The 27,770-nt window shown below is 35.3% G+C and overlaps 1 protein-coding gene and 1 non-coding gene across 4 annotated transcripts in view; one reads left to right on the top strand and one right to left on the bottom strand.

Moving 5' to 3' along the window:
• Window positions 1-27,770, top strand: part of ARK2N (arkadia (RNF111) N-terminal like PKA signaling regulator 2N) — a 66,734-nt gene that overhangs the window by 14,707 nt on the left and 24,257 nt on the right. For all 3 annotated transcript variants that reach the window (XM_064480317.1, XM_064480318.1, XM_064480316.1), the window contains exon 2: window positions 8,904-9,688. In XM_064480317.1, coding sequence (XP_064336387.1) covers window positions 8,974-9,688 — 715 coding nt within the window. In that variant the 5' untranslated portion in view covers window positions 8,904-8,973. The remainder of the gene's footprint in view (window positions 1-8,903; window positions 9,689-27,770) is intronic.
• TRNAG-ACC (transfer RNA glycine (anticodon ACC)) lies at window positions 23,825-23,897 on the bottom strand. Its single transcript has one exon. It is a non-coding gene; the product is annotated as a tRNA-Gly (tRNA).

Raw genomic sequence — 27,770 nt, forward strand, 5'->3', positions numbered from 1 at the left:
ACCTACCAGTTTATACATTAAAGCAACTGGTTCACATTTTTTTTAAAAAAAAGTCTATTAAAGTCTATTCTCTGTTCACTCTTTCTCCCTGGATAAGCTGATATATTCATCTGTCACTTCTGCTTATACTGATAATGTCCAAACCTGTATTTCTGGGGTTTTTTTTTTTTTTTTTTTCCTTTCAGGCCTGTGTTCTTATAAGCATTATCTAATTCAAATCAAAGTTGATTTTTTCTCTTTTTACTCTTCCTGTAGACCACATCTTAATTGGGATTACCCTGTATTCAATTATATATGCCAGTAACCACCCAAGAAGTAGAGTGTTCTGTATATGTCATATGGGTTGAGTTGGTTAATAATGTTCAAGACTTTATATTCCTGCTGATTTTCTGTCTAGTGTTATTCATTTAGAATGAGAAATTGAAATCTGTGACTGTAAGTATTGAATTATCTTCTGTTAGTTTTGCTTCATGTAATTTTGAGCCTTTGTTAAGTGCATATATATTTATAAGTAGTGTATACATTTATAATTTTTGTCTTTTCCTGGTATATTAACTTTTGTATCATTATGAAGTGTCCCTCTTTGTGTCTAGCAATATTTCTTATCTTAAAGTCTATTTTGTCTGATACTAATATGTTTTAGCTTTCTTATGGTTGCTCTTTGCATAGTATATCTTTTTCCATTCTTTTCTTTCAGCCTGTTATACAATTGAATCTAAGATCTGTCTCTTGCAAACTGCATGCAATTAGATCTTTTTTACCCAGTTTGACAATCTCTGCCTTTTGATTGGAGTGTTTAGGCCATTCATATTTAATGTAATTATTAATATGGTTACATTACTTTTGCCATTTTGTTATTTATTTTCTAACATCTCATTTTTGTTGTTTTTCTTCTGTACCACCAGAGGTGCCTTTGGGGGAGTTGTTTTTTAGCTTTATTTTGGGAGTTATTTTCTTAGTGGTTGCTGTGGGGATTACATCTGTATCTTCATTTATCACAGTCTTCTTCATATTAGTACTTAATAAGGTACAGAAACATTGCTCCAGTATGGGAGAGCTCCATATCCTCCTTCCCTTTCATGATATTATTTTCATACATGTAACATTTAAATATATTGTAAACCTAGCAATACAGTGTTATAATCATTGCTTTGTACAATCTTGTATTTTTTTTTACATTTTTTTATTGAGTGATAGTCATTTTACAATGTTGTGTCCAATTCTAGTGTAGAGCAGTTTTTCAGTTATACACGAACATACATATATTCATTGTCAAATTTTTTTTTTCTGCTATGAGCTGTCACAAGATCTTGTATATATTTCCCTGTGCTGTATAGTATAATCTTGTTTATCTAACAATCTTGTATTTTTTAAAAGAAAATAAGAGAAGTAAAAATTATTTATAAAGTCTTTTATGCTGACTTACATACTTACATTACACTTTTCATTGTCTGGAATTTCTTTTTTGTAGATTTGAGTCACAGTATGGTGTCATTTCTTTTCAGCCTAAGGACTTTTCCTTTATTGTTTCTTGTAAAGCAGATCTGCTACCAATGAAATCTCTTAAATCACTGTTTATCTGGGAGTTTTCTTTGTTCCTTTATCCTTCCCTCCCTCCACCTTCATTTTGAAAGAATAGTTTTGCTGAGTGTACAATTCTTAATTAATAGTCCCATGTCCCACTCCCCTTCCCCACGTCCTGCCTCCTCCCACCCCCAACTTCCCCACCCCAAGCACTTGGAATATCATTCTGCTACTTTCTGGCCTCCAGTGTTTCAGATGAAAAATCACCTGTTGATCTAATTGGTGGTTTCCTTGTTAATGATGAGTTATTTTTCTTTTACTGCTTTCAAGATTTTTCTTTCACTTGTTTGACTATGTTGTATCTGTGTGGACCTCTGTTTACTCTACTTGGCATTGTTGAGCTTCTTGAATGTGTGGATTCGTGTTTTTCATCAAATTTAGAGGAAGTTTTGGGCTATTTTTTTTTTTCAAATATCTTTTCTACCTTTTTCTTACTCTTTTTATGAGGTTTCCTATTACACACATTAGTATTTTTGATGTTGTCTTGTAAGTTTCTGAGGCTCTGTTCATTTTTCTTTACTCTTTTTCTACCCTTTGTGTAATTTCTGTTGAGCTCTCACTATGTTGAGGGATTCTTTATTCTGCCATCTTGAATCTGATGTTGAGCTCTTCTAGTGAATTTTTTTTCAAATGGTCAAAATGTCCATTTGGTCCTCTTAATGATTCTTGTCTTATTGAAATTATTTGTTGATTCATTGTTATCATACTTTCCTGTAATTTTTAAAATATGTTTCTTTAGTTCTGTGAACATATTTGAAATAACTCTTTTGAAGTCTGCTAAGTCTGACATCTGAGGATACTCATTTTTCTAGTGATTTTTTTTTTTTAATCTGTGTATAGGTCACTTTTCCTGTTTCTTCAGAAGTCTCTTTATTGTTGAATACTGGACATTTTAGATAATATATTCTAGCAACTTTGGATTCTTCTCATTTTTCCCTTAGGAAAAAGTGTTTTTGCTGTTTCTTTATTTGGGTAAATGGGGTAGATTGGTGAGGTCGCTCCTGCAATGTGTTGTTGCTGATGTCTCTGCTTTCCTGTTTAAGTTTTTTCCTATTTAAAATTTTAAGCCTGGCCTTCTAGTGGTTGCTCCTTTGCAGCACAGATTATTGGTCAGCAAATGCTTGGAGAGAATTTGTGCCCAGACACCTGCCAGTAAGGATTTTTATTCTCTGATGTATGGATCGGGGAGCACATTTTAAAGTTTGGGCCATTTTCAAGTCTGTTTGGTTTTTCACTTTTTGTTGGACCCTTTGGCATCTCCTCTGTATAGTCATGCAGCCTCAGCCAAGAATATGCTGGATTCCTTCATGACTGACATCCTCAGGTTAGTAGAACCCTTGACTGCCCTGCTTGCTTGCTGCTAAGATTGTCAGTTGCACCTACAATGCCTCTAGCATAGGTGTGGCCATCCACTCCAGATTGAATGAGTCCCCTTTGTTAGTGCAAACTGGCAGATCCTCAGGGCATGCCCCACTTCTAATTTATGTTTCTTTGAATTGTCTGTTGTAAAGGACCAATATATTTTTATTTCCAGTCCATTGTTGGTAGATTTTTTTTGGGTAAAATACAGTCAAAATCAGATAGTAGGAAATTGAAGTGCTGTTTGGTTGTCATGACAATATCAAATTGCTGTAAGTTTCTAATCAGTTACTCTTAATTTCTATACTTCTCTCAGTGCAGTCACTCAGGGACAACACTTTGAGTAGCACTATTTTAGGGCTTGTCGGTTACCAATAACTGCAACCCTTTTGTTATCTCAGTTTCACTGACAGTGCTGTTGGACTGCCACCTGCTGTTTTTCCAGTTCAGTCTACCCTTACTTCACTGGAATGCCCATTCTTTTGGTCCTACCACATCCTTGCTACCCTGTACGTTCTTGATGAGATCATTAAAATCATATCCTTGCACATACGGTTGCATTTTCTTGCTTTATTCTACTTGCTTGGTGAAACTGCAGTTCTGGTTAAATCCAGCTTCTACCTCTGCTCTTGGACTTATACAGCTGAACTTGAATGGAGGAAACATATCCATGTGTACCAGTCTCACTTTAAATTTGCGGCTACAACCCTCTAAGTGGGACCTTATTGTCTGGAAGTCGTATACTCTGCTCCCCTCGTTTCTTCACTTTCTCACTACTGCTTCACACCTGGACATCTTATTCCCCCTCCCTCTTTCACCGTGTTCGTCTTCCTAGCTGATGACTTGCTTTCCGCTTGGGAAATGTACAGTCAGAAGACAACTTCTGTAGATTCTCACTGTTTATCTTTGGACCATGCATGGTTAGAATGACACCTTTTGTTTTGTTAATAATTTTTGCCTTAAGGTCTGTTTTGTCTGTTAATCATAGAGGTAAATCAACTGGAGAGGGGGAGTGGTTTTATACTTTTCTGTTATTTTCCTTTAAACCTTTATATGTCCTTATGTATGGGAGATGGACACTTAATTACTTAACGACAGTTATGCAGAGTGTCTTGAAGGAAAATAGGTGTGTAATATGTATATAACAGGGATCTTATTAGTCTGTAAGGTGCTCCAGGTTACCTCAAGGAAACAATATTTTATTTATGTCACGTTCTTTGTAGAATGTAGAGAATTAGGGTGTGAGTGGCCTAAGATGAAACTGGAGATATGAACTGAGATTTTTAGGAGGAAAGAGTAACCACCTTAAATTTGTGTTGATGGTTTCTACATAGTTTGAAAATTGAGTATTGTGAATTCTTTTTCACACTGTGTAAATGATTGTACTTAGTAGCTTTATTCTCTGTCAGATTTTCTATAGCATGTGTTAAGCCCGTCTCCATATTTCACAAAACCCCAAACCTGCCTTCTTTTTCACCTTGTATTAGGCTTTGCTGATCAAGAGGGAGGTCTGGTATGACACAGACTCCCTCCAGATTTTCACAGTAGCTTCATTCAGCCTTATACACTTACTTGTCTCCTCAGAGGGGGGCAGCATACTGCTTCCTTTCCATGGTTTAGCTCATCTACATGTCCTTGTCTTCTGTTGTCTTAGTTTCTTAGTTAGTACAGGGCTAATAAAACAGGGCTGCATTTTCATTGTCCAGAATCAACAGCCTGGCTCTGAAAATTATTGCATATAATCCTCTTTAAAGGGGAGAGAAAAACATCAGAAGAAGCTCAAGCTGCCTTTAACTACTCTTCTCTTGGTCATCCCCACCCCTACCCCTATCCTTATAGGACATTTTGAAAATGCTATGTGAAATCTAAAAAAATAATTCTCATATAAACTTGTTATATTTGCCTTGTAAAAATATTATTGTGCCTCCTGTTAATGGAGAACAGGTTGGAGGGTAGGAACAAGACTAAGTACAGAGAGACAGAGGTTGATTGTCAGTTATTCCACTGAAAAATAAGTGATGGAGGTTGTGTTTAGAGTGGTTGACAGGAGATAGTGGACAGGTTGACAGGATAGTCTAAGGACATAGGCTTGATAGGAGCTAGTGGATGATGGGATGCAGTGAATAAAGGAGAAGGTATTGTTAAGGGTAACTCTCAGGTTTTTGACATGAGCAGCTGAAATAATGGTAGTATTGTTTATTGAGCTAGGGAAAGCTAGAGAAGAAGCAGAGTTGGATAGTTCAGAGATGACTAATTTGGTTTTGGAAATGAAGAGATTGTGGTGCCTTTGTGAAATCTAAGTGATGTCAAGTGGATATTGGGGTGGACTACTATAGAGCTCAGAGAAGGTCTAAGATGGAGAACAAAATTATGAGTATAGGCATGGTAGTAGGAACTGGGTGTAGAGTAGGTCACTTTTGTGGGTGGGAAAAGGACAAATGCCCTAGGACTAACTCCTGAGGTTTGATAGAGGAAGTTAAGCTTACTAAGTAGGCTGAAAAAGTATAGGCAGAACAGGGAAACCTGGAAGCCAAAGAAAGACAGTTTAAGGAGGAGAGGGGATGGTTATGCATAGAATGCTGCTTTGGACATTAAGATAAGGGCCAAACTCTTGTCTGTTGGATTCAGAGATGTGGGGGTCTTTATGACCCTGGTAAGAACAGTTATAGTGGTTTGATAGAAGCAGATGTCAGATGGAATTTGGTTGGAGAGGGAGTGTGAGAGGTAAGGAATAGAGGAAGGGAGTTTAGACTACTCTCTTAATAAGGTTGGCTATGAAAGAAGAGAGTGGTACCTGGACGAGAAGATGTGAGATAAAAGTGGTAGGTAGAAGAAGGATTTTTTTTTTTAAATGAATGCATGAATGAATTAATGAATGGATGGTCTGGTTGAGTGTGAGAAGTTGATGAGTGCCAAGGAATAACCAGTAATGTAAGGTTCTAGGGCGATGAGAGGGGATGAGCTGTAATGTACATATGTATACACAGAAGGGGATTGCTTTTAGATTGGTGGGAAGAACAGGGAGAATTGGGGGAAATGCTCTTCTGATGGGATAAATGCTTCCTGTTGTATGTTTTGTACTTGAATGTAAATTCACTGTGAACATTAAACCAGAGGGTCGAGACCCTTTTATCTCAAAGATACAACTCCCATTTGATAATTTTATCATTTTCTATTGCCAACTACTTTTGACTACCTCTACCTGGAAGATCCCACCTTTTTCCCTGACCAAAAACAATACATGCAGTAAATCTGATTGTTTGGGAAGATTAATCTGTACATATGACATCTTTCCCCTTGTGTTTTTGGCACTTCATTTTTATTCCATTGCAGAGAGTTCTGTCAGAGCTTGTATTTTCACTTTCTGTGACTTTTTGTCTTATGTTTTATGAATTATAACAAAATTCCACTGTGGGGGAAAATTCTAATAGAATTCACTGATTAAATTTGACCTAAATAGTAGTTGGTGTCATGAGCACCACTCCCTTTTTTTCTAAAGCACAACCCCCTTTTTCTTCAGAAGACTTGTCAGTGGACTTTTATATTGGAGTGTATTTTTTTAAAATACGTAATACTTGTATGGAATACAAGATTCAAGAGCTACAAAATTACGTACAGTAAAAAGTATTTGACTCCTGTTTCCTTATTCACTCTGCTTGCCAAGGCAGCTGGTGTTACCATTTTCTTAAGTATACTCCCAGAGATTTCTGTGCATCTACAAACTGGGATATGGTCCTGTTCTTTATTTACACAAATGGTACAGTGTACCCTTTTTGTTCCTGTAACATTGGAAATTGCTCCTTGTTGTACTATAAGAACGTTTTCATTCCTTATGCCCACGTTGTATGGACACACCATGATGTGCTAACCGGTGTCCTGTTTATGGTTGATGCCAATGTTTGTATTTGACTTGGGCATATTTAAGTGGTTTTGACCTCAATACTGGTTGCTTTTTTAGGCAGCAGAAGTCATTGTAAATCTTAATACTTTATGAAAGATAATCGTTTGATTGATGTGTCGTATTGAAAGACAGAGATAATTGTTATGTTTTCTTACAAGGAAAAAGTCTCGATTCTTTTGTGCTGCCCACACAGTTTATTTACTTGAAGAAACAAGAGTTTTAAGGATCATTTTAACAAATTTACTTTTCAACCTGATTTTATGTACTTTAAAAAGGTCCGGTGACTTCTGCTTTTAACAATTAGAGACTTCTGATGCTTGTGTTTCAAGCATGGCTGACATTAATTTCATTTGAGTATATTTCTTAGATATTTCAGCTTTAAGAAAAATTTTTATTCCAGGATATATAACTTTGTTCTTTACAAAAGAATCTCATTTTTATTCCGTTAGCAAATCTCATTTTATTCCTCATACCTGGAGGTATTGCATATCTACAGATACTTTATTTCCTGTTTGTATTGCCAGCATGCTTCATTTATGATACTGGCAGTTTGTTGGTTTAACTTTTACTCCCTCTGTTGGCTTTCAGTGGTTTTACATTCCTTTTGGAATGGTTTAGGAATGACATTTATGCTTATTTTCATTTAGGTCAAAAATCAGTAATGATGCAAATATGCTTATGAAATAGGGTACAAATGGGATTGTTTTAAATTTATAAATGTACCTGGTGGTCATGAATGTTCTGATTTTCATGAATGTGTTAAGGAAACTTCATCAGAATGCCTGTTTTATCAGCTGAGACCTGAAAAACAAAAAACAGGTATATAAACCATTTATGTCTGTAGTAAGCAAGAAGTAGCCTGATCATATTAGATCAATAAAAGGCTTTTTTCAGATATCTTCTAGTTGCTGTCTACCACGTATTGAACTATCAAGTAACTCGATGGAATGAAGTGACAGGCATGTCTTGTACCTGACGAGCATACTGTCTAGCTTAATGTTTCTGTCTGCCTGTGACCTGTGGGACAGTATGATAATTGCCTTCTTTAACATCAGTTGTTTGGGATGAGATATTTACTTGCCTTGCACATTCTTAGCATCCTCTTAAAAACCACCAGTTAATGAAATTTGCAGTGTATAAGTCACAACTCTTGTGGTTAAAGATTATGTCCTGTTTCTCTAGGATTAAGTGGAGCTGTAGCACACACAGTGGGGGAAGGATGTCAGGTTCTAAAGTCAGCCTAAGAGGTGGAGAATGTGTGCAGGATGTTTTCTTTCAAGCTAAGTCATTCATAGGATAGAGTGTACGAGGTTTTCTGGGTTCACAAAGTAGTTGATCTGCATTTACTGGCTATTGTTTATAAAGTAAAACATGTTGAAACACTAGACTTATATTCAGCATGATGAGAAGTTCATGGGAACTAGGAAGGACTTGAGAAAACAGCAGATTAAGGTTTTCGTCTTAATGTCCCTCTAGAGCAACCTCTATTGAGAGGAATGGCAAACAGGTTGATGCGTACAATTAACTTTTTGTTGCTTACTTTCCAAATGCACGTAATTGATTTTTTTTCCTTTAACTTAAGTGTACATTTGATGTCACTTCACTGTAACTCCTCCCGCCCTCCCACCTCCTTTCTTTGAGAATTTCAATGTAAAAGTAATCCTTCCAGTTAAATTGTTCTAGGCAAATTTCTTTGAGGCATTCTTTTTCATTTATATTAATGTTAAAACATACATATTAATTATATCAGAGTTTTGAGGATCCCTTTCTTGAACACTAAATAAAGTTTAGAAGTTGAAAATCCTTGTTTGGTTGTTTGCTGACCTTGCAAGTTCAGTAACTGGTTAATACTGTGCCATTTTTAGTAGCTATGTATGCCAGGATTTTAATCATACTAAGTTCTTTGAATTTTTGACTTCTGTTCAAGCAGATAATAGATACATGTATTTTAAAGGCCTGTATGATAGTAACTTTTGCTACGCACTTAGAAAGGTAGGCATGTTGTATTGATTAAATAATCTGCCATTTCTGTTTGTTGATTTTGTGTGTTTTTGTACAGGTTGCTTTCCTGTTGCATCTTTCACATAGTTTCCTAGACTCTGCTCCATGATTTAACTCGAAAGTCTGAAATGAAGATGGAGGAGGCAGTGGGAAAAGTTGAAGAACTCATTGAGTCTGAAGTCCCACCAAAAACATCTGAACCAGAGACAGCTAAGGAGGAAGACGGGTCTGTAGAACTGGAATCTCAAGCTCAGAAGGACGGTGTGGTGGATTCTGCAGTTCTGTCTTCAATGCCCTGCTTGTTGATGGAGCTGAGACGGGACTCCTCGGAGTCTCAGTTGGCATCCACGGAGAGCGACAAGCCGACAGCCGGCCGAGTTTATGAGAGTGACTCCTCTAATCACTGCATGCTTTCCCCTTCCTCTAGTGGTCACCTGGCCGATTCAGATACACTGTCTTCTGCAGAGGAGAATGAACCCTCTCAGGCGGAAACGGCGGTAGAAGGAGACCGTTCTGGAGTGTCTGGTGCCACAGTTGGGCGCAAGTCTCGCAGGTCCCGATCAGAAAGTGAAACATCCACCATGGCTGCCAAGAAAAACCGGCAATCCAGTGATAAACAGAATGGCCGAGTCGCTAAGGTCAAAGGTCATCGGAGCCAAAAGCACAAGGAAAGAATCAGGCTACTGAGGCAGAAACGGGAGGCTGCTGCGAGGAAGAAATATAACCTGTTGCAGGACAGTAGTACCAGTGATAGTGACCTGACTTGTGACTCAAGCACGAGCTCGTCAGATGATGATGAAGAGGTTTCAGGGAGCAGCAAGACAATCACTGCAGAGATACCAGGTAGAGGATGTTTTTTAAACTGACTGTAGAGCACCTGATGGCATTTCTCAGCTGTCAGGCCCAGTTAGATGAGTGACACTTGAAAAAAATCCAGGAGACCTGCAGCTCTGTGTAAATTTGAAGACTGCAGTGTATTAACAAGACACGACCAGTTTAAAAAAAAAAACAAACCTGTTCTGAGGTTTCCAGTGCACTTTAGCATACAGCAAACAAACAAACAAACAAATAAATAAAATGGTTAATGACAGAGACAGGATTATTTTTAAGTAATGGAATTTCTCACAAGTCTCTTTCTCTGTAACACATTACCTAAACTCCCATCATTGCCTTTTTAGTACTGCTTAGATTTAATGCTCACTATTCAGCATTATTACTAAATACATTTTCCTCAGGAATAGGCACCTTGCTTTATTATGTAGCCACTGCACTCGAGCTAATGGTGTCTGAAATAACATGTTCTATTTCTCGTTAAAGGTTTCTAATAACTCTTCCTCCTAAAAACAGTAGTTTTCTGTGTTTCCCCCAGTTCAGTGCATGATTAGCTAGTTAACCTTGTGGCACATTTTTCTATTCTTAGTTGTCACTCGCATTGAAAGGAATGTCTTTTGGAAAATTTCCCCCTTAACTTCTCCCAAGTTTAAAAAGTTCGATAGAAATGTGCTTGTTCCTGCTTTTATTGGCATCAGGGTCTGTGATTATTATATGTCTGACATATCTGCTTTCTTCTTATTATCACATCTGGTACTGAGTCCTGTGAAGGCAGTCTTGAAATTTCATAGTGGAAAAAAGGTGAGGTCTGAATGGGTGAATTCTTATTGAGACTCTGACAGTTAGGAATGAATCTTAACTGGGTGAATTCTCACTGAGGAGACTCTTACGGTTAAGAACAGTCTGTAAACTACACGGCATTTAACAGATCCTGACAGCATTGTTCGTTGCTACATTAAAGAGGGGAAAGTTTGGGTTTTCAAAATTTTATGTTTCTTTCCTATTTTTTCCTCCAGTTTTCTGAAAGGTTTCTGTTTCTACACACAAAGACAGCATATTGCTGATATACAAAGAATATTTTGCAAAAAGTCATTTTGGCTAATTAAACCTATAGCTAACCAAACTTACAGAAACTCAGTAACAAGAATGATTTTATAGCTGTTCAACTTATAAGTCTCATCCACATAGCTTATTAAATATGAGTTTTTAACAGTTAAAAATGCTTCCTGTTTTAATATCTGTTGAATTCCTTTGGTAGTTTCTTGTGTTAAAATTACCAGACAGGTGATTTAATTGATGCTCGTCAGTTGACTGCATGAAAGAAGCAGATTTTAGGGTTGTTCTAAGGCAGATTCTAGGTATATCTCAGTTTTACATTTAGTATTTTTAAGAAAGCTTTATTAATACTTGTAAAATTATTTATGCATTCTTACGTCCTGTTCTAATCTATTAATCAAGATCATGATAGATTTCTTGGTACAGTGCTTAATTCTACTCGCTAATCAGATTTTTGTGTAATTGCTCAAAACTTTGCCTTCTTATGAAAGGGAGAAGGTGGGTGAACAAAAATTCTCTTTGGAGATAGACCCCATTGCAGAGATGGCGTGAGAAATGTCTTCATAGGCGTTCTCCCTGCTTGGCTCACGTAGGTTAGGTGTGCCTTGTTTGTATTTTCCAAAACCTGTTTGCTAATTGGCTACCTTGACGAATGTCTAAAACTTCTGAAACACCCATGGTTTGTTTCTTGTCTATTCTAAATTGTATAGTAACCAAAACACCGAAGTAAATTATCTTAATCTTTAGTTTCTTCATTTAGTAAGATTATGGCTTTAGAAAACATGTAGAGTTTTCTAAGGTAATTGTGGAGAATCAAATGGTAGGCAAGGTGCAGGGCCACCACACTGACTGCCTGGGCTGTGCATGGCACAGTTTCAGGAGGTGCTGTTCACGTAAGCAGGTATGAATGGTCTCTCCTGGAATCACGCAATGTGGCAAAGATGGAACAGCCTATGTTTAAATATTAGGAGATTCATTTCAACTGTCCATATTGTTACCATGAAAAGTTTTGACATTGTGCGTTTGTAGTGTCATAATTATGGATACCTCAGTTTGGTCACGTTATGACTTGGGGGCAGGGGGATATACTCCATCTTACAGCCAGGCAGTTGTTGAGAAGTTGTGTAAGTTGTAAAGACAGGATAAATTATGAGTTGACTTGGAACATGAGTGTAACAACGTTGGACATTTAAGTGAACTTAAACTGGATGTGCCTAACAGAGAACCTCTTGGAATTTGAAATTTGAATACAACTTTTTGCCAAGTGGAAACCAACTTTTTACAGCGATTCTTGTTACACTTTACTCAAGGTACAACAACTAATTTAGTAATTCAGAAATGCTTTATTTATAAGCTTTTGTTTGGCAACAGCTTAAACATTGAAGAAATTATGCTAAATGTTCTCTTATGGCAAATAATTTAACAGTTAATGCATTTTCTTTTAAAGAGTGAGAATAATTAATGCTGCAGACTTAACAGTGCATAATGCTTCTCAGTAATTGAGTTGGATATCTGGACAATAGATGTTTATGAAGTTTTTTTTGTTTTGTTTTTTGAAGGGTTGGTTGGTTTTTTTAGTTAACACTTAACTGACAGGCAGCTTAGTATCCACACTAGATTATTCTCTCCTTGAAGTTTTTGAAAATATATTGCTGTTTTAAGTATCTAGAGGTATATCATATAATTCTGGCAGTTCTTTCATTTGGGTGACTTAGAGATGAGCAAAAATAGAGTATTTTGCAGTAGATATCAATGTGAAAGTACTATGTGGTTGTCTTGAGTATTCAAGGCTTTTATCAAATGTCTCATTTATCTTCATAGATAATCTTTTTGTACATTAATCACTCTTTGTGGCTTTATTAATAGAGCATTATTTCCTTGGGGTTGGGGGCTCTGTGTCTCTGGAAAATTTAAGTTGAGACTAGATCTGCAGATAAGTTTTGATTTTTAGAGAATATGAGTAATGGACATCAGACTTCATTCAATTCAAAAAATTAATTCTCTGAACAGACCTACTTACATGCATCAATGTACATGGGCAGTGGGGAGAAGTTTTTCCAGTAACTGTTGTTTTTCATAAATAGTTAGCATAGAATAAACTTTGGATAGCTTCATCTTGTCTTGGCTGTGATGGCCTGCTTTTGTGTGGTTTATTAGTCCACCATGTAAATGCCCACTCAGACTTAGGTTCCAAAATAGTGTCCATCTTGGTAGGTAAGAGTCAGTTGTCTTGCTGGTTTGCATTTAGAAAATGTAATTGGTCTGTTTTGGAGAATGTTGGGGAAGCTTTTGAGGGTTAGCTGTGTAAGGTCGTCTGCATTCTCAGTCCATGTGGTCAGGCCAGAGCCGCTCAGCCCCAGCTGAAACCAGGATCTCAGCACTCAGCACTCATCATGCACATTTATGCAGTGAAGTTCATCAGGATAAGCTTCATTTTACCTCGTTGTTTTTCTAAGGTAGAGGCTTATGCTTAATCAGTTACCTCTTACTTGGAAATGAAAAAAGAAATTTAAGTAGTAAATCCTCTGTAGAAAATTTTGGAAATAGAAAAATGTGGAGTAGAAGATTAGAATCACCCACAATTCTGCTTTTGTTACCATTTAAGTATGTTGCCTTCCATAATACATAGTGAAATTTATTATACTATGTAGACTTCTTTCTTTCCCTCTAACATTGCATTTTGAGCATTTAACCAAAACACAGTATTCTCCCTTAAAATCATATATGGCTTTTGAATAATTTAGCTAACTATAAAATAACTTCCCTAATGTTGGTCCTTTGGGCTGTTGTTAGTTTTTACTTTTATGGGAAAGAGTGTGAACAAGGTTCTTGACACTTACTGCCAAACTACTTTGGAAGGCTTTATTAAGTTTATACCACCCAGGAGCTTGAGTATTCATCTCATTTTATTCTTTGTATTGAGTGTTTGTTAAAATATTGCTGATGATGGAAGAATTGTATCTTAGTGTTGACTTACATTTCTCTGATCACTAGTGAAGTTGAAAAATCATATTTGACCATTTGTATTCTTCCAGTAAACTGTCTATTCATATTCTTTGCACTTTTTCCTCTCACTACATTTGTTTTTCTTATTGATTTGTGATGGTTGTTAACCTTTTGGGGATTGAATTACTTGGAAAATTTTTAATATTAATTTAAGCAGTGGGGACTCATGGTAGAAGATAAGACCCCAAACCCACATCAGGAACCCCATGACCTCTGTTGAATATAAAGTGGCTGAAAGCCTCACGTCTCCAATTTACGCCTCTGTAATCTGATTGTATTTTGGTAGCTACTTAGGAGACTCACTAAATACATTGATAACAATGCACTGAGATGGAGTAATCAGGTGAAAGCTGCCTGAAAACAGTGAAAACTGTTTGCAGCTTAGTAAATGGCAAACAAAGCAGGTAATACCTATGTAGTTTTCAGTCTGGCTACGTGGTGGAATCACTTGGCGAGCATTTAAAACTTATGAGGCCCAGACCCCATTCTTGAAGGTGTACAGCATGTTGATTTAATAAGTATATATGTTATGAAATGATTAGCACAGTAGGGTTAGTTAACACATCTGTCACTTCCACATAGTTACAATTTGTATGTTGAGAAGTTTTAAGATCCATTCTCAGCAGCTTTCGAGTATGCAGTACAGTATTGTTAACTGTTGTTGCCATACTGTATTACGTCACCAGAACTCACTCATAACTGGAGAGGTTTGTCCCCACTGATCACCTTTGCTCATCCTCGCCACACCCCCCACCCACACCTACCAAACTACTCTTATGTTTCTATGAGTTTCAGTTTTTTTTAGATTCCATATATAAGTGAGATCATGAGTGATTTGTCTTTCTCTGACTTATTTCACGTAGCATAAAGGCATCAGCATTTTTAAAGCTCCCCCATGATGACAGTGAGCAGCCAGGCTGAGACTACTCTGTGAAGCAGTGATATATTAAGTCTCCCATAGCTAAAAATCATTGTGAAACTGGTGGTCTGCTTCAGTTACTGGCAAATGGGTATCAAGTTCTGAACAGTGGATTCCAGTTTTTAAAAAATTAGTTATAAAATCCATAGCACAGTTCTTTATTAATTAATAAACATAACTTTAAAAAATTTACTTCATTTAAGTGATTATTTTAAAAGCATGCATTGTTTAAAAGTGATTTTCTCTATGCTACAATGTCTGGATAATGTCACTATGAATTTAGGAGCTTTGAAATCTTACTGGTGGGAGATCCTTTGGCATCTCTAGTGTTAAAGCACCAAGGTATGATTTTCAGCCTGCTTTCCCTAACATTTCCAAAAGTGAGTGCCTATAAAAACTTTGTATATGCAAAAGCATAAGTTTTGCTTTTGATATGTCTTTCTCAAAGTAGGTTATATCTTAGTTAATAAAAGGACATATGTTTGTTTAAGGTGAGAATATGCTCCCTGTTTTTTTTTAATATATTTTTTTAGAACAGTTTTAGGTTCACAGTAAAATTGAGCAGATGGTACAGAACGATTTCCCATTTACTCCTTTCCCAACATATACACAGCCTCTTCCACTATCCACCCCCCGCCTCCCCCCCAAATGGTACATTTGTTAAAATCAGTGAACCTAGATTGGCACATCATCATCGCTCAGAGTCTATGTTTACATTAGGGTTCACTTTTGGTGTTGTACACTTTTTTTTGGTTTTGACAATTGTATAATTGGGTTCTCTTTTTAAGACTTCGAAATGTCTTGCTTAGGGGAGGGCATGGCTCAAATGGTGGAGCGTGTGCTTAGCAATGCAGGAGGTCCTGGGTTCAATGCCCAGTACTTCCTCTAAAAACAAATAAACCTAATAGTCTGAAACATCAAAGTAGCCATCTGATCTTCTGTCCTAGTCACTTAAGTTTATCCACCACTTATAATGGGGATAAACTTTTTAAAGAAAGTTTTAATATTCTTTACATTCCATTTAGTCTTCCCATAAGCTAAATACATTATACTTTGGGGAAAGGTATGTCCTTCTTGAGGAAGTTTACTTATTAAATGTGAAGAAAGGGGATTGAATGGAGTAGTCAAGGGAAGAGGAATAAAACAGAGGGAATGTTGGTAACCATAAACTTCGTGAGATTTTTGTTTGCTAGGTAGAATTGGGCTAAATAATTGTTCCATAGCCTTTTAGGCATTGAAAAGAGATGGCATGACATAAACAGTTCTCATTGTCTAGGAGAAATATCGCTTTTCTTGATACTGAGACCTGGAAAAAAATTTTTGCATAGTCATAAAAAGCCACTGTGAGATAAAGTAAACTGTATGATAGAGCATTTTGTAGGGCAGTTCTTTATAAGACTTCTTGTGTAGGTGTTGGCATAAAACCAAGATTGATTGATTTCATCAGTCAGTCATTCATTCAGCAAGTATTTGAGCACCTACTACGCAGCATAGGAAATGCAACAGTGAATGAAAAATCCTTGCCTTCATGGAACTTAATCTTTTTGGAGGAGACAGATAATAAATGAATTCTTCATATGCTCTCAGGTAGGAATATACACTATGAATAATAATAAAGCAGAATATAAGAGATTAGGTAAAGATTGACTAGGAATGGGGTAGAAAAGCTGTTTTAGATGGTGTAGCCAAGGGTGCTCTGAGGAGGTAACGTTTTTAATAGCTCCTCGAAGAAATTAAGAATTCAGTATAATTTTATTAGAAACCCAGAGTATATGGGACCCAAACCAAGGCTGATTTGGCCTAGTTCAAGGATAAAACAGTGAATATGGAGGAGCGTGTCCTAAACTGGAATCCTATGAAACCACTGTTGGACTTGATATTAATAGCTTACACTGTTAACACATTTGGAAAGTGCTGGGTCATGTGGAAACAGGTTTCTTTACTGCAGGACAACTCAGAGCCATTTATGTGTTCCCCAGAGGGGAAGGACATAGTTTGTAGCATATCCAAAACTTAACCACAAAACTTTTTTTTGAGGCATACCTTTTAGTACCTTTGCACAGACCAGGGTTTATAAAAAACTGACCCAGAGTTTTACACGGATTGTGCATATCCTTTGTGCAATTTTCCACAAGGAATTTTTTTTTTTAACTTACAACAAGAGTGTTTGATAAAAATCAATTAGCTGAGGATTACCGTATACTGATTTCATATGAGTCAACTGTCAAAACAACTTTTAGAATTTTTAAGTCAAACTGAAAATACTCGAGACAACTGTGGTTTTCAGTCAAGGCTGTACATTAAAATCACCTGGAGAGCTTAAACCAAAACAAACCTCCAATGCCTGGGAGCCTACCTAGGTTTTTAAACCATTCCAGGTTATGTTCAGCAAAGGTTGAAAAGCACTTAATAGTTAGTTGTACAGTAACAGAATACATAATCCCAGGCAGATATAGTGAAGCTATGAAAAATGGTAGTGTCATGTTATTTTTCTCAGAATTTCTTACTTTTGTTTGGTTGGTGAATTTAAGTGGTCCTTATCAATGGTGTATCTTATATGACTGTTCTTAATAATGCTTATACCATTTTCCTGAGTAAGCATGTCTTAATAAAAATACAATTTTCTGAATTAATAATGTTTTATCAAAAATGACCTCAGTGTCTTTAAAGTTGACTTCCGTTGTGCCGGGGGATCTGAAGGAACGCCCAGGGAAATTCCAGGATTACCTGACAGGGGTGCTGTGTGTGATAGGGAACTGCATAGGCAGTGTCCTAGAAGAGGCCATGATGCAGAGGCAGACAGAGGAGAAGTTCCGTCTGTGGATGGAAAAGCTAATTCGCCTTGACATTGGCGAAGAGAACAAGCAGCCACTGGAACCCAGGGAACTTAAATTGCACCTAGTTGGCCAAAGAATTTCCCCGTCACCCAATCAGGTGCTCACATGCAGATGCCTGATTCCCAGGAAGGGCCACAGCAGCCCTTTGGTTCTTACATGACTTGTCAGCATGTTGACAGTGCATTAGAATTCTCAAAAGATTCATTACAGTCTTCCACTTAATTTTGCTGAAGTTGGGAATGTTACAGAACAGCCTTTGAACTTATCACAAAGTTGTGTTAACTCTCGCTTTTTGGATTGTGTAAGAAAGAATATGCTTTTTGCCCCTTGTTTCTTTTGATGATGTTTAAAAAAATTGTCTCTTTATAAAAAAATTAGGTATTTAAAACAGCAGAACTTGATAAATTTTAGCTTGAGTTTTGTTACGTATGTTTGGAATATGGAGCTATATATGATAATAAGAGTGGTCCTTAACTTTATGCTTTTTTCATGCCAAAAATATAAGTAAGATATAAAATAGGGAATCTTAGTGAATCCAGATAGGTAAGTAGTTAATTCCATGGGAGTCTCAGCATTTATTCTCTACAAACACTGTTGCCTCCCTTCTAAAACCAGTGGGAAGAACCACGTAATTAATCCCACTCTGGAGGTCTTGAGTGAATGTATTGCATGAACATTTTTGTAGCACTCTTTCATGTGATATTTAATGAACTAATTTGTTGTTGCTAGTCTTTAATGAATTCTAATACTAAATGGCATTTGTATACAGAAAGAATGAATTACTTTTTGAGCAAATATATACTGTGTACACACTATGCAAGATACTGTAGGGAAAGCAGATTAGACCAGAGTTTGATCTCATGCATGAGAAAAATAGTATTTTTCATTGCTACATAGATGAATTTTTATCTTGAGCTTTAACTTAAAGCTCAGTGCCTAAGCCAATAACCTGGCAGACATCATCCACTGAAATATTCTGGTACGCTCATGTAAAGGGTACCTCTAGAAGATAACAGATGAATCGCTCACTCTATTAAGGGTATGTATTGAATGGGTTTTTAAATTACTAGGGACTGAGTGTATTAGCTACTGTACTACCGGTTTAATTTTGTTTTCAGTCCTTGGACTGAAAATAAATGGCCCTTTGGCATGTTAAAGGGCCCGTGGAGCATACCAAAGGGGGAAAAACAGCACAGCATTGAAAGTTTTGCAACATGATAGATGCTTGTATGTGTGGCCTAGGATTGGAAAATACAGGTATTTTATCTTTTCTGGGTTGGTGGAAATAATTTGAGAAACAACTAAATTAAGGTGAATTTTAATAGCAATATATAACTTTGCTAACTTTGTGTAAATTGTGCTTTTAACTGGATTTACTTACAGTAAAATTTTAGTAGTCTTTCCCCTTCAAATTTATTACTTAATAACTTCTCAATATGAAAAAAGTTAATTTTAATATCTAATGAGGTTGCAACTTTGGAAAAGATCTAATTCTTTGTAAGAAGTAAGGTAGGTAGTTTTTTTGGAGTTTCATGTATTGTTGACTCTAGAACAACAGGGGTTTGAACTGCATGGGTCTACTTATAAGCAGATTTTTTTCTTTGCTAAGTATGTACTATAGGGTTAAATGATCTGAGCTTAGTTGAATCTGTGGATGCGGAACCACAGAACGTCAAACTGTGTGGGTTTTTGCCTGTGCAGGGTGGGTCGGGGGGAGCCCCAGCCCTTATGTTGTTCAAGGGTCAACTGTATAAACAATAAAGACCTTTATTTTATTTTAGTAATTTACCAGTAACTTAGAAAAACTTAGAGTCACCACTCTTTCTGTTTAGTTCTATACTCAGATATTTACACTATGTACAGTAACTGTAATCAACTGAGCCAACATATTTTGCTTTTCTAGTTTTGAACTGAAAAATAACTATATTTGTTTTTTTTCTTTTTAGAACTTGATGTATGAGAATTGGGAGTTAACTTTGGGAAAGGCTTGTTAATATACTCAGTTCTCACTTAAGAATATATGTTATGAATTGATGAAAAAGACCAGAAGTTTCTTTATTGTATAAAGACTACCAGATTTCCTGAACTTAATATTTGACATGTGAGAGTAAGGTTTGAACACCAACTTGGAATAAATTTCTTAACATATGCTAATCTTTTACATAACGTTAGTATAAATTTTCACCATAAAATATATAGTTTGTTATAACTGATGGATTTTTCTCTGAAATGCCCTTGTAAATTACTTCAGCTAATTTTTTTTTTAATTAAGTTTTATGTCAGTTGGGAAGAGCATATTGGTTTTGGGTGACTGACAGGTTTTTAACTAATCTGTAATTTTTACTTGAATTTGAGATGTTTTCAGGGAACTTTGTTCTGTCTTCACAGATTTTACTAGACATGGACTTTTATATATAAGAAAATAATTTAATTTCAGCACGTTACATGACTACTTTTTTCTGCATGTGTAGACTGCCTTCAAGCAGTGTAACAGGTTTATTTTTTGTCTCATGATTTAATATTTCATATATTAAGCATGTAGTCAAATGCTTTTTATTTTAAAATGGAAAACATAAATTAGTCTTTTAAGATTAACATATAGACAAATTATAGACAAGTAGTATTGACTAGATGTATTCTAATTCTTGTTATTAGGTAATTGAGTAGGAGGTCTACAGATTTCTTTTACCTTTAAGAGAAAAATGTCACTTGGATGGAATTACCAAACACAGGTTTTAATAACTGATATTCAAGGTAACATTTTGAATATTTGAGAAGGAGTTAAGCATAATTTTGGGAAGCCTCTTCTACATAATTTTGGATAAAGATGTGGAAAGAGGTTTTGATAGAAAAGGAACACTAGAATATATTGATTTAATTCACAGAGTATATGCCAAGATACTAAAATTTATTCAAAAGTAAAATTTGACGTTTTGTGGTTTGGAGAGTTTAACCTTAAGAATAATTTTGTAGGAGACACATATATACAAATTTTATCCTGATTTTTAGTTTCTCACAGTGCCTTGAAAATGTGTTGCTGTCTTAAGGAGTGTTGTTTTGAAGAACAAGGTTTTTTTAAATATGAGTTGTGCTTTAAAATGAGTACACGTTTTCCAGATTGCACAGTTTAAAAATTCCTCTTTCAGAAAAACTTGTTTTTGTATTATGGACATTTAAAGAAGTATCAAGTATTTGGAGTAGTTTTAATACTTTTTTTTCCTTAACATGACTGCTGTTGTGGACTAGTGAACTCTCACTGAGGCAAAATCTGTGTTCCTAAAATTATAGTACTTATACATACTAATGCTAAGAAATGGGAATCACTTTTGGCTTATGTAGGCACTTTTATGTAGGTACTGTTTTGGAAGTGCCTAGTGATCGTCCCTTAATTTCCCTAGAATTTAAAGAAAGCTAAGGAGTATGGCCTGTTTGAACTTTTTTGTAGTATATAAAGGACTAATGCTGGACAGAAACTTCTTTCAATCTGTAACATTAATCTAGAATTGATTGAAATACCTTTCATAAGAGTATAGTCCCCTATCTGGATTGTGTCATCTCCCTAATGTGTATATGTGGAATTTAGTTGCTGGTATTTAAGAGGGGCACTAATGGTAAATGTGTTTTCTGATAATCTGTCTATAGACTGTTTTCTGCCTGGTTTGTACTAGTTCAGCATTTTAGGACATTAGATTCCTAATCATTTTAAGAGAATTTAACCAGCAGATTAGAATTATCTGGTTATTTGAGCCTCTTATTAGATAATAATTGTTTTCAGTTACATTGATGCATACTTTTTGTGCATTATTAAAATTGAGTGTAATAAGAGCTCAGTTAAAATTTTAATTTAGTATGCAACACAGTAAAGTTAAAATCTTAAGATTTAATATTTTGCATGAAGTGTTTTGTTTTATTTTAATTTAGAAATAAAACAAAGGATCTGTCATTTTGGGACTCCAAGAGAAAAGCCTATTATTTGTTACCATGTCAGAGGAATGAGCCTAGTGTCAAGGGGTGTGCATGTATGTGCACCCACTTTCAGAATTCGGAAACAATTAATTCTGTATTTTTATTAGTGCTATAGTTGACAGGTTGCTGGAGATAGATAACTATGCAATAGTCTACAGGGATTTTAATGGATTCAGGTAATTAATATATCCACTCATTGCTTCCTGAATGTGTGCAGGAAAAAAAGGTTGCCCACATACTAGTTAGGGTGATTAAATTAAAGAGAAAAAAAGTTATTTTTTAAATTACCAAGTAAAGGTTTGGGACCTCTCGTTTGTTTAATAGTAGATTGAGTAAAAGAATATGCAAGAGCTAGTTTATTTTGCTTCATTTTCTTTGTCATTCCTTACTAGGTATAGCTAGGTATAGCTCAATTTACGTAAGATTTATTAAAATTTGTATGCAAATCAATATTAGAAATGAAATCATTTAAAATGTCTTAAATCTGCTGTTAATAAGGTTATAGTGATTTCTTTTGTTGAGCAAAGTACCCAAATTGATATTACTGATAATTTTCATTTTTAATACGTAGCTGAATTTGCCTAATAGTACAGTTATATGAAATTTATAGGAACGATGGTAATGGGCTTCATGCTACATCATTTGTTTAGAATAACAAATTATAGGCAAATTATTTTACTTGATTTTTTAAAATAATTACCTATTTTATTTTGTTTAGCTTGTATTGCTATCCTCTCTTCTGTTTGTATTATTTAAATGGTACAGTGAAGGCACAATGAAAAAGATTTTGTGGAATGCCACTTGTCAGCAAATACAGCATCAGAACAATTTCAGCAAATTTATTAAGCAGAAAATTTATTAGTTTATTACTAAGTTTGTTCTATGAAAATTGTTCTTAAAGAATAATTCTCAAAATCTTCTCCAAAAATGGCATTTATGCCCTCAATCATTGTACAGATAAGAAACTTGTCTTTTTAATTTATCTAGAACAGTTGTATTAGTGCATTAATTGTAAACAGTATGAATAACTTCTGAGTTTCCATACTTTTCATTTTTTTTTGTTGATTTCTGTTTTTAATTCCTCTGAAGTTTAGGAAAGTTAGTGGGGATTGAAACCAAACTGTTAGTATACTAGTACTGAGTGGATCTTTTCATATTATCATAAATTACCACAGTGTAAACTAGAAGATGTCCTGAAAAATGCAGGAATAATAGTCTGCAAGGAAGTGTATTCTTTGGTAATGAAGTCTTATTCACATTATAACTTTAAGATTTGGGAAGAATGTTATCAAATGACTGTGATTTAAATTTTGATTGCATTTTCTCTATATCTTTTACCTACTGTGCATTTGAAGTGTAACAATTAACCTAGATAAATAAAAATTTTAAAAAAGAAATGTTTCTTGTTACTCTGTTTAGGATCATATTATATTAGTTATATTAGTGATTCCCTACAGGTTAATTCACACTAGGTGTTCCTAAGTCAAGAAACCTACTTTTCTACAAAGGAATGAATGGTATTAGTATATAGTTGTTATTTAATAAAAGACTTTACAAGATGTCTTCCGGATAATTTTCAGTTTTGTTGTAGTATTTAAAAAGGAAATAGAAAATACCAGTGTTAACAAAAAAGGTGGAGATTCTTCTTTATATGACATAACTATTAAAAATTGAGAAATATTTAGAAAATAGCAAAATATAGACTACTTTGAGGAACAATCAGAAAGCTGGAATGGATGTATCTTTAGCAGGGTACATAAACATGAGGATTTAGCTAAAGTCATATTTGATTTTTATGTTCTTTGTAGATGTAGTGCATGTATTTTAGTTTTGTTCTCTAAGATCTGAATCCTTAAAGCAGTAGGTTGTAAATTTGTCCCTGAAATACAAAGATAAATTGAAAGATGGTGACCTTTTCAAGTGCCCTATTTTCTTTATTAATAGGTTCCCGTCAATATCCAGATAAATTACTTGAATTATCTTTTGAATAGCCTCTCTTGAATCAAGTTTTCCCGACTCTGTAGTTAGTGGTAAGAGGTTGAAATTAAATTTTCTTTCATGTGATCAGCTTTTCAACTACTCTAATAATCTTGAATATTATACTTTCAGAATTAACTCTTTATCAGTGTCATGGCTGGCAGAATGGCCTGTCACTTACCAGTATGATGTAAGAACAGACATAGTCCTTAGAACCTTATTCCCTCTTTGGAAACTGTAACAGCTAAATTTTCAATAATTGAGATGAATATAATGGGAAAAGTACAAAATAGACATTGATTCAGCTTTATTGTTTGATTTTTAATTTTTTTAATGTTTTGTTTGTTTTGAGGGGAGGTATTTAGGTTTATTTATTTACTTTTAAAATGGAGGCACTGGGGATTGAACCCAGGACCTCGTGCATGGTAGGCATGCACTCTACCACTGAGCTGTACCCTCCCCTGCTGCTTTATTTTAAAAATGATTTAATGCCTAAACTTAAAATTTTAGTGTGTATTGCTGCATTTTATTTCCATTTACACTGTCATCTTAGACTTTTTTCTTTTTACTAAATTATGATATTATAAAGAAAAGATGCACAGTTTTTGGTATAAAAAAGCTGTTTTTCTAAAGATGACACTTTTTTGTATAGATTTTTGTCTCCTGGTTGATGTATTTGTTTATCTTTCCCAAGAGATGCTTTGAAAATGACTGTTTTCTATTTATTCAAATTGTTTGATATATATCTATATAGATATATAGATACAATAATACAGCATACATATTCCCTTAAGTATTTTTTCTTATTTGTAAATGTCAGTTTTCATCTTGATAAATATTTTGGTATGTGATGAAAAAGCTGTTTTCTTATTGGACAGGCTCTACCAAAATGCAGATTCCCTTCTGCATCTTTTGAGGTTTGTTCCTGTCCCTCAATCCCGGACACCCACACATCGTTCCCCTACACCTCATTCTCACACGTCTCTTTTCTTCACCTGGCCACCACGCACATTCTCCTTCTTAGACTCCTTGGCTAGGAACTTTCTAAGGACTTTTCTTTTAGGTGCAGCTTGTTTTGCATCTCACTGTCTGGACAGGGCTGAGAGTGACTCCCACCCTCCTCCCGAGCCCTGTCTCTGGGTGCTGTAGGTAGTGGCACTGGGCTCGGGCCCTCTAATGACTGGGACCACAGAGCCTGTATGGACTTCTTGGGCAGCGAAAAGATACTTTTTTCTCTCCTAGTGAGGGCTTTGGGAGGTTGGCTGTAGTGTGTAGTAGGGAGGAGAGAAGGAGTTTATTCTGGGCTTTATTATATATTATAGCCATTGAAATGAGTCCAGTGAGCAAACCCTGTATTGGTCCTTCCCCCACCTTTCCTTGGGCCTAAGACTTAGCAATAGAGAGGGAAGAAGTGATGTTTCCAAATGTCTCAGATACAAGAGGAGTTCCTGTTTCCTAGGTCTGATTAGATTTCATACTGGGAGACTGACAACACTTGTGCTAGTGGAAGGGCTCTGTAAGCAGGAATTACACTAAATAGGAAATAATCCAAAATGCTCTCTATTTGGCTTTGAAACACTTTCATATGAATACATCCAGGCTGACATTTCACTTCAAACAAAAATGAAAATACAAAAGCCACAGGTGTGATGACCTTATTAATCCCAGCAAAGCATTTGCTTCCTAACATATTGGGTTAATCTATGACCAATAGAAGGCATCAGCCCAGTCAGTGATGTTTTCTCAGAGCTTCTTGCATGCAGGCTGTGTGCAGTACAATTTACATTCAAAGATAAGCAAACAGATAAATAGAGCATGTGCTAATTATAATGGAAAGGTAGGCAGTAGACCTATATTTGAACTCTGATTGTGTTCTGTGTTACGTCTTCTTTAACCCTCACCATAAACTGGGAAGAACCAGTTGAGTCATAGAGTTAAGAAGAGGTAGAGGTAGGCAGGATTTTAACCTATATATTTGCTGCCAGAAATCTGTGTACTTCTATGATGCTCCCAGTCTCATCCTGTATATTCCCTGTTGCCTCACTACTGAACAACTAATCTATTCTGGTTTCACCTATGTAGGACCCAAATTTCTCATCTGTAAAATGAGAGTGGTAAATTATGTATTACTCTATATAGTTTTAAAGTTCTTTGGTTTTGGTTGTCAACTTTGAAAAGAGGGATTTGTCAGAGATAAATGAAGTAAAGGATGTTGGGTTTTGTTTTGCTCTGTTTTTTGTTTTTGTGACTTGAATCTTTTCCATGAGGTTTAGAAGAGAACATGTTTGACTGAAAGGAAACTCGTTCATAAAATTAAACATTCATTGACAGTGATACAGAAGGTTTAAGTTCACATAAGAGTAAACCTCACGGTATCGGGAATGTGTGATGAGCAGATACGTCTGTATTTTGGTATTTAAAAAGTTGAAACCTGTTTGTAGGCAAGGTCAGTAAGAGAATACAAACCTATCTAGCATAAAATGGACAAGTTGATATTCTTAAATAAAATATAGTCAGAAGATTGCTTGACCTTTTATGTTTCTTGCCTTGTAATTGTAATGAGCAGCAAAAATGTCAAAATATTTGAATTTGGAGAAGAAACAGCACTTGGATTAACCACAGACCAAATAGTTACTAAATAATTGTGTTAAATTTACCTTTATAGAGAGATGATTTTAATGATTAAGAAAAACTAGTAAGTTCTTTATTACAAATTGTTGTTTTAAGATTGACAGACACCAGAATTAGCAAATGGGAGACTGTGCAGTTTGGATAACCTTGTATGTTGTAAACATGGAATGTTTGGTGACTAGCTTTTTAATTGGAAATGTTTCCCATGTGTATTTTTACTTGAAGTGGCTATTTTGATGTTTTCAGATGTCAAAATAATCTTTGCAGTGCAGTTGCTTTTAATGGCATAGAGGAACAATCAAATGAGAGGAAGGACAATATCTCCATGTTTACTCCATCCTATCATGAATTGATAGGGTCAAATTGGAAGCATAGATAGCTGCTTCTGTTATTAATGTGCTGACTTTTCCTAACTCCTCACTGGTTTGATTTTTTTTTCCTTTAAGAGATACTTATCTTAAAAGGACCTTTACATGTCTCTTTATTCTGTGTTGCAAGAACTATGTTTTTAAAAGAATATCACAAATTGTTCCCATCAGTTAGCTAATATTCACTTAGTGGTTCAGAGTCCAAACCTTGATGCTAAGTGCTTTAAACATACCTTATTTAATGTTGGTTTGCAAATGATAAGTGTAAGATAACCTTGGAACACAAGACCCTTAATTTGATTTCTTGTTGGAAGGCATGGTTGGAAAGGCAGCCATTCCTTTACTCTGTTAAAAGTTTATATAGTACTGACTTGTCATTGTTTGAATATCCTGGATATGAAAAATGACAGTGATAATTTAATTCAATTTTTAAGTGTGATTAAAATGTGAAAATATTACTGTCTTTGTTTATGATGAATACTAAATTTAAGCTAAGCTATAAGGTGTGCTGTTTGGAAATATGGAAGATACAAGAATGAAGCCAGATAACAAGTTTATGCTTGTATTTCCTACTGATGAAGACTTTCAGACAAGTTATTTCCATGGGTAGGTGATGTTACTCTGCATGTACATATACACTTATATTTTTTGCATGATTATACATGTAGGAGTGGTACAATTTTGACTTGACTGTTGACCTGCTGCCTCAATTTGGTGGTTGTGGGGGGATGTGAGGGCAAGAGGTTGTGAGTGGTGGTGGTGAAATAAATTTTAAAATAAATCACTAATTTTTTGCAAGCTAAAACACTTAATATAAAAGCCCTTTTTAAAATAGAACATTTGGTCAAATAGTCAATATTGTACTTGACCCTCATATCTTCTGCAAACGAGTATTTGGATGTCACGCAGTATCTTGATTCCATAGTAATCATTTTGAACTCTGACGAGAACTCCATGAATGATACAACTTTCTTTTCTGTTTTAGAAAAGAAAAACCTCAAACATGAGCCTTTTTTTTTTTTTTTTTTTTTTTTGCTATTTGAACTAAAATCCATTACCAACCAATACCGAGGCCACTGTGTTCAGTTTTGTGAACTTGACTTACCCTTTTGGGAGAATTGAAGGTTATTTTTAAGTAGTCAACTGAAATGATCATGATCGTCAGAATTTCATATTGTGACATGTCTGTTCTTTATACAGTGGCACTTAACTCTTTTGCTTTTATGTTTGGTCATTTTTTATTTTAAAAATGTTGCTACATTTAAAAAAATGTTGCTACATAAACCTATGGTTTGGGAACTTAATTTTATGGGACAGATACCCCAACTGTGTTT

The sequence above is a fragment of the Camelus dromedarius genome, chromosome 28 (assembly GCF_036321535.1).
Source record: "Camelus dromedarius isolate mCamDro1 chromosome 28, mCamDro1.pat, whole genome shotgun sequence".
Classification (NCBI taxonomy): domain Eukaryota; kingdom Metazoa; phylum Chordata; class Mammalia; order Artiodactyla; family Camelidae; genus Camelus; species Camelus dromedarius.